Here is a 2,348-nt window from a genome sequence, read left to right on the forward strand (position 1 = left end):
GACCTCAGGGCCTTGCTGCGCATTCGGCATCAAGCTGGGTAGAGACGAGTTATAGAGTTGTTAGATATTTTCAAGCCCCAACTTCAGCGCAGGGAGGCCCTTTTTATACCTGGAGAGCCATTTTTACAGTGTGATGATGACTTTGCATGGTCTACGTTTATGACATGACTGACCGGGGAATTGCGTAATGTATGTGACGCGGCAGGGCTTTACACTAACATTTAATGCACATGATTTAAGAGGAAGAGCTGTTGCAAACATCATTCGGCAACCTTTTTCATCTAATATTTAAGCAGAGCCCCTTCTTGCTCTTGTATGTACCAATAATATTGAAACGCACCAAAAACATTGAAAATTTGAGCCCAGTGCCTCCTTTCATTCACCAGAACACATACTATGGGTTGGGGAGTTGCTTGTTGGTTTGTTAAGAGAAAAGGCTCAAGAATTTTGCATATCTGGGTCTTTTACTTCATGAAAACCCATTGTTTTTCAGTATCTAATGGCCATTATTTCATTGCAAGCATATGCAAGGAAAACTTGTTTTTATTCTAACAGCTTACACTGAAAATACACCAAATTTATATTCAGCATCATTAGAGTTAAGATTATAGTAGAGGAGGAATTGTTCAAATTCCAAAAAATGCTATACATTATTTATCTAAAATATTTACCATCTTTTCCACTTAAAAATATTCATCTTCCCCCTTAAAAATACTCATGAAGGCAGGTTTTATCCTTCTTTTAAAAATGAGGAAAATAGAGGTGGAGAGAGAGACAAAATTCTCTGGTCAGTGGAATACAGATACAAGCATGAAAAACTTTCTTTGTTTGTCCAAAGCCCTGCCAGCTTTAGGTGGTATTAGAACTCAGAGGTTTCTTAACTATTCAAATTCGCCTAACCATAGACCAACCATAGGCCAATTTGAGTAGTTAAGAAACCTCTGAGTAGTTAAGAAACCTCTAAGCTTATATTTTTGAGATGTGGTAAATGGATTACCAATTTTTTAAAAAGAAATTTAGGGGTTAATTACAAAGTCGGGAGTACTGCCTTCAGTTAAAAGTTAACAGACACTTCTAGACAGACAAGGTTCTTTTGGTAAATCCACTATCTTTTACTAGACCAACTCAAATAGTTGGAAAAATTCTTTTTTAGTAAGCTTTTGGGTACAAACAGCCTTCGTCAGGCTGAGGAAGCCCCTGCAGATGGTCTGTGCTCTATACACTTCTAAGGACTTTTCAGTTCCTTAAAACATTCCAGACTACACATACTGAAAGTTCCCTATTCTCAGTGTCTTCTAAGTTCAGCCATTTCCAAGAAAGAATTTAGAGAGCAAATATGTTGTTCATCTATGCTGAAAACCTTTTACATTTTTTTTTATTAAGTTCTACCTCTTCAGTACTTTGGAACAAGGATGCGGGAGCTGGGGGTGCAGGGATCAGGCAGTTACGTGGTGTTCAGAATATGCTCTTGCTGTCCTTGTGAAAAAGTTGCCCAAGTTTTGCTATATGCATTCTAAAAATCTAAGAGTCCAATGAGTAACCTAGGATCAAATTTAAGTGTTAAATGATCTTACCTGTAACTAAAGTGAATAGAAGCTGCATCTGAGCAGATAAAATGCAAGACAAATGCTAAGTACTCTGAAAAAAAAGTCAGGGTGCAGGCATCTGAAGCTGTCATCCACAATTAAAGGACATTTGATATTTCTGGCCAAACATACTAACCCATAGTTCCCCAGTAAGGTAGTGGGAGGTTCTCCATTTATTAGGGCCGCTGTGAAGATATATTCAGTAATGTTTCCTGAACACCCAGCATGGCAAAAGCATTATAGCATTTATTTCCATGAGGAAATAAAATGTATATTCCATTTACTACATGGAATCTATCTATGAGATCAAGACTTCTATGAATTTAAAGGGTAAAAGAGAAATACAAAATAAAGACGAGTTCATTCAAATCGAGCTGGGGCCATACGCAGACATATATCACAAAAGAAAGAAGAGAAACATGAGGCATGTCATAGAATCATAGAAAATGAGGGTTGGACGGGACCTCAGGTCACATCTAGTTCAACTCCCTGCTCAAAGCAAAACCGTCCCCAACTACATCATCTAGTCCAGTTTTGAAAACTTCCAAGGATGGAGCTTCCATCACCTCTCTGGGGAACTTGTTCCAGTGTTTGACTAGCCTCCTAGCAAGAACACTCTTCCCAATATCTAACTTAAACTTCCCTTGCTGCAACTTGAGCCCATTTCTCCTCGTTCTGTCATCTGCCATCACTGAGAACAGTCCAGTTCCAGCCTCTTTGCAATGCCCTGCAGGGAGTTGAAGGCTGCTACTAAATCCCTCC

The 2,348-nt window shown here is 38.8% G+C and overlaps 1 protein-coding gene across 1 annotated transcript in view; it reads right to left on the reverse strand.

Annotated features, from left to right (window-relative positions):
• Window positions 1-697, reverse strand: part of NDC1 (NDC1 transmembrane nucleoporin) — a 28,625-nt gene extending 27,928 nt beyond the window's left edge. Inside the window, exon 1 of the mRNA XM_019530631.1 lies at window positions 672-697. Coding sequence (XP_019386176.1) covers window positions 672-697 — 26 coding nt within the window. The remainder of the gene's footprint in view (window positions 1-671) is intronic.
• Window positions 698-2,348: the final 1,651 nt, after the last annotated feature.

Source organism: Crocodylus porosus, unplaced genomic scaffold (assembly GCF_001723895.1).
Source record: "Crocodylus porosus isolate Cpor-Errol unplaced genomic scaffold, CroPor_comp1, whole genome shotgun sequence".
In the NCBI taxonomy this organism is placed as follows: Eukaryota; Metazoa; Chordata; order Crocodylia; family Crocodylidae; genus Crocodylus; species Crocodylus porosus.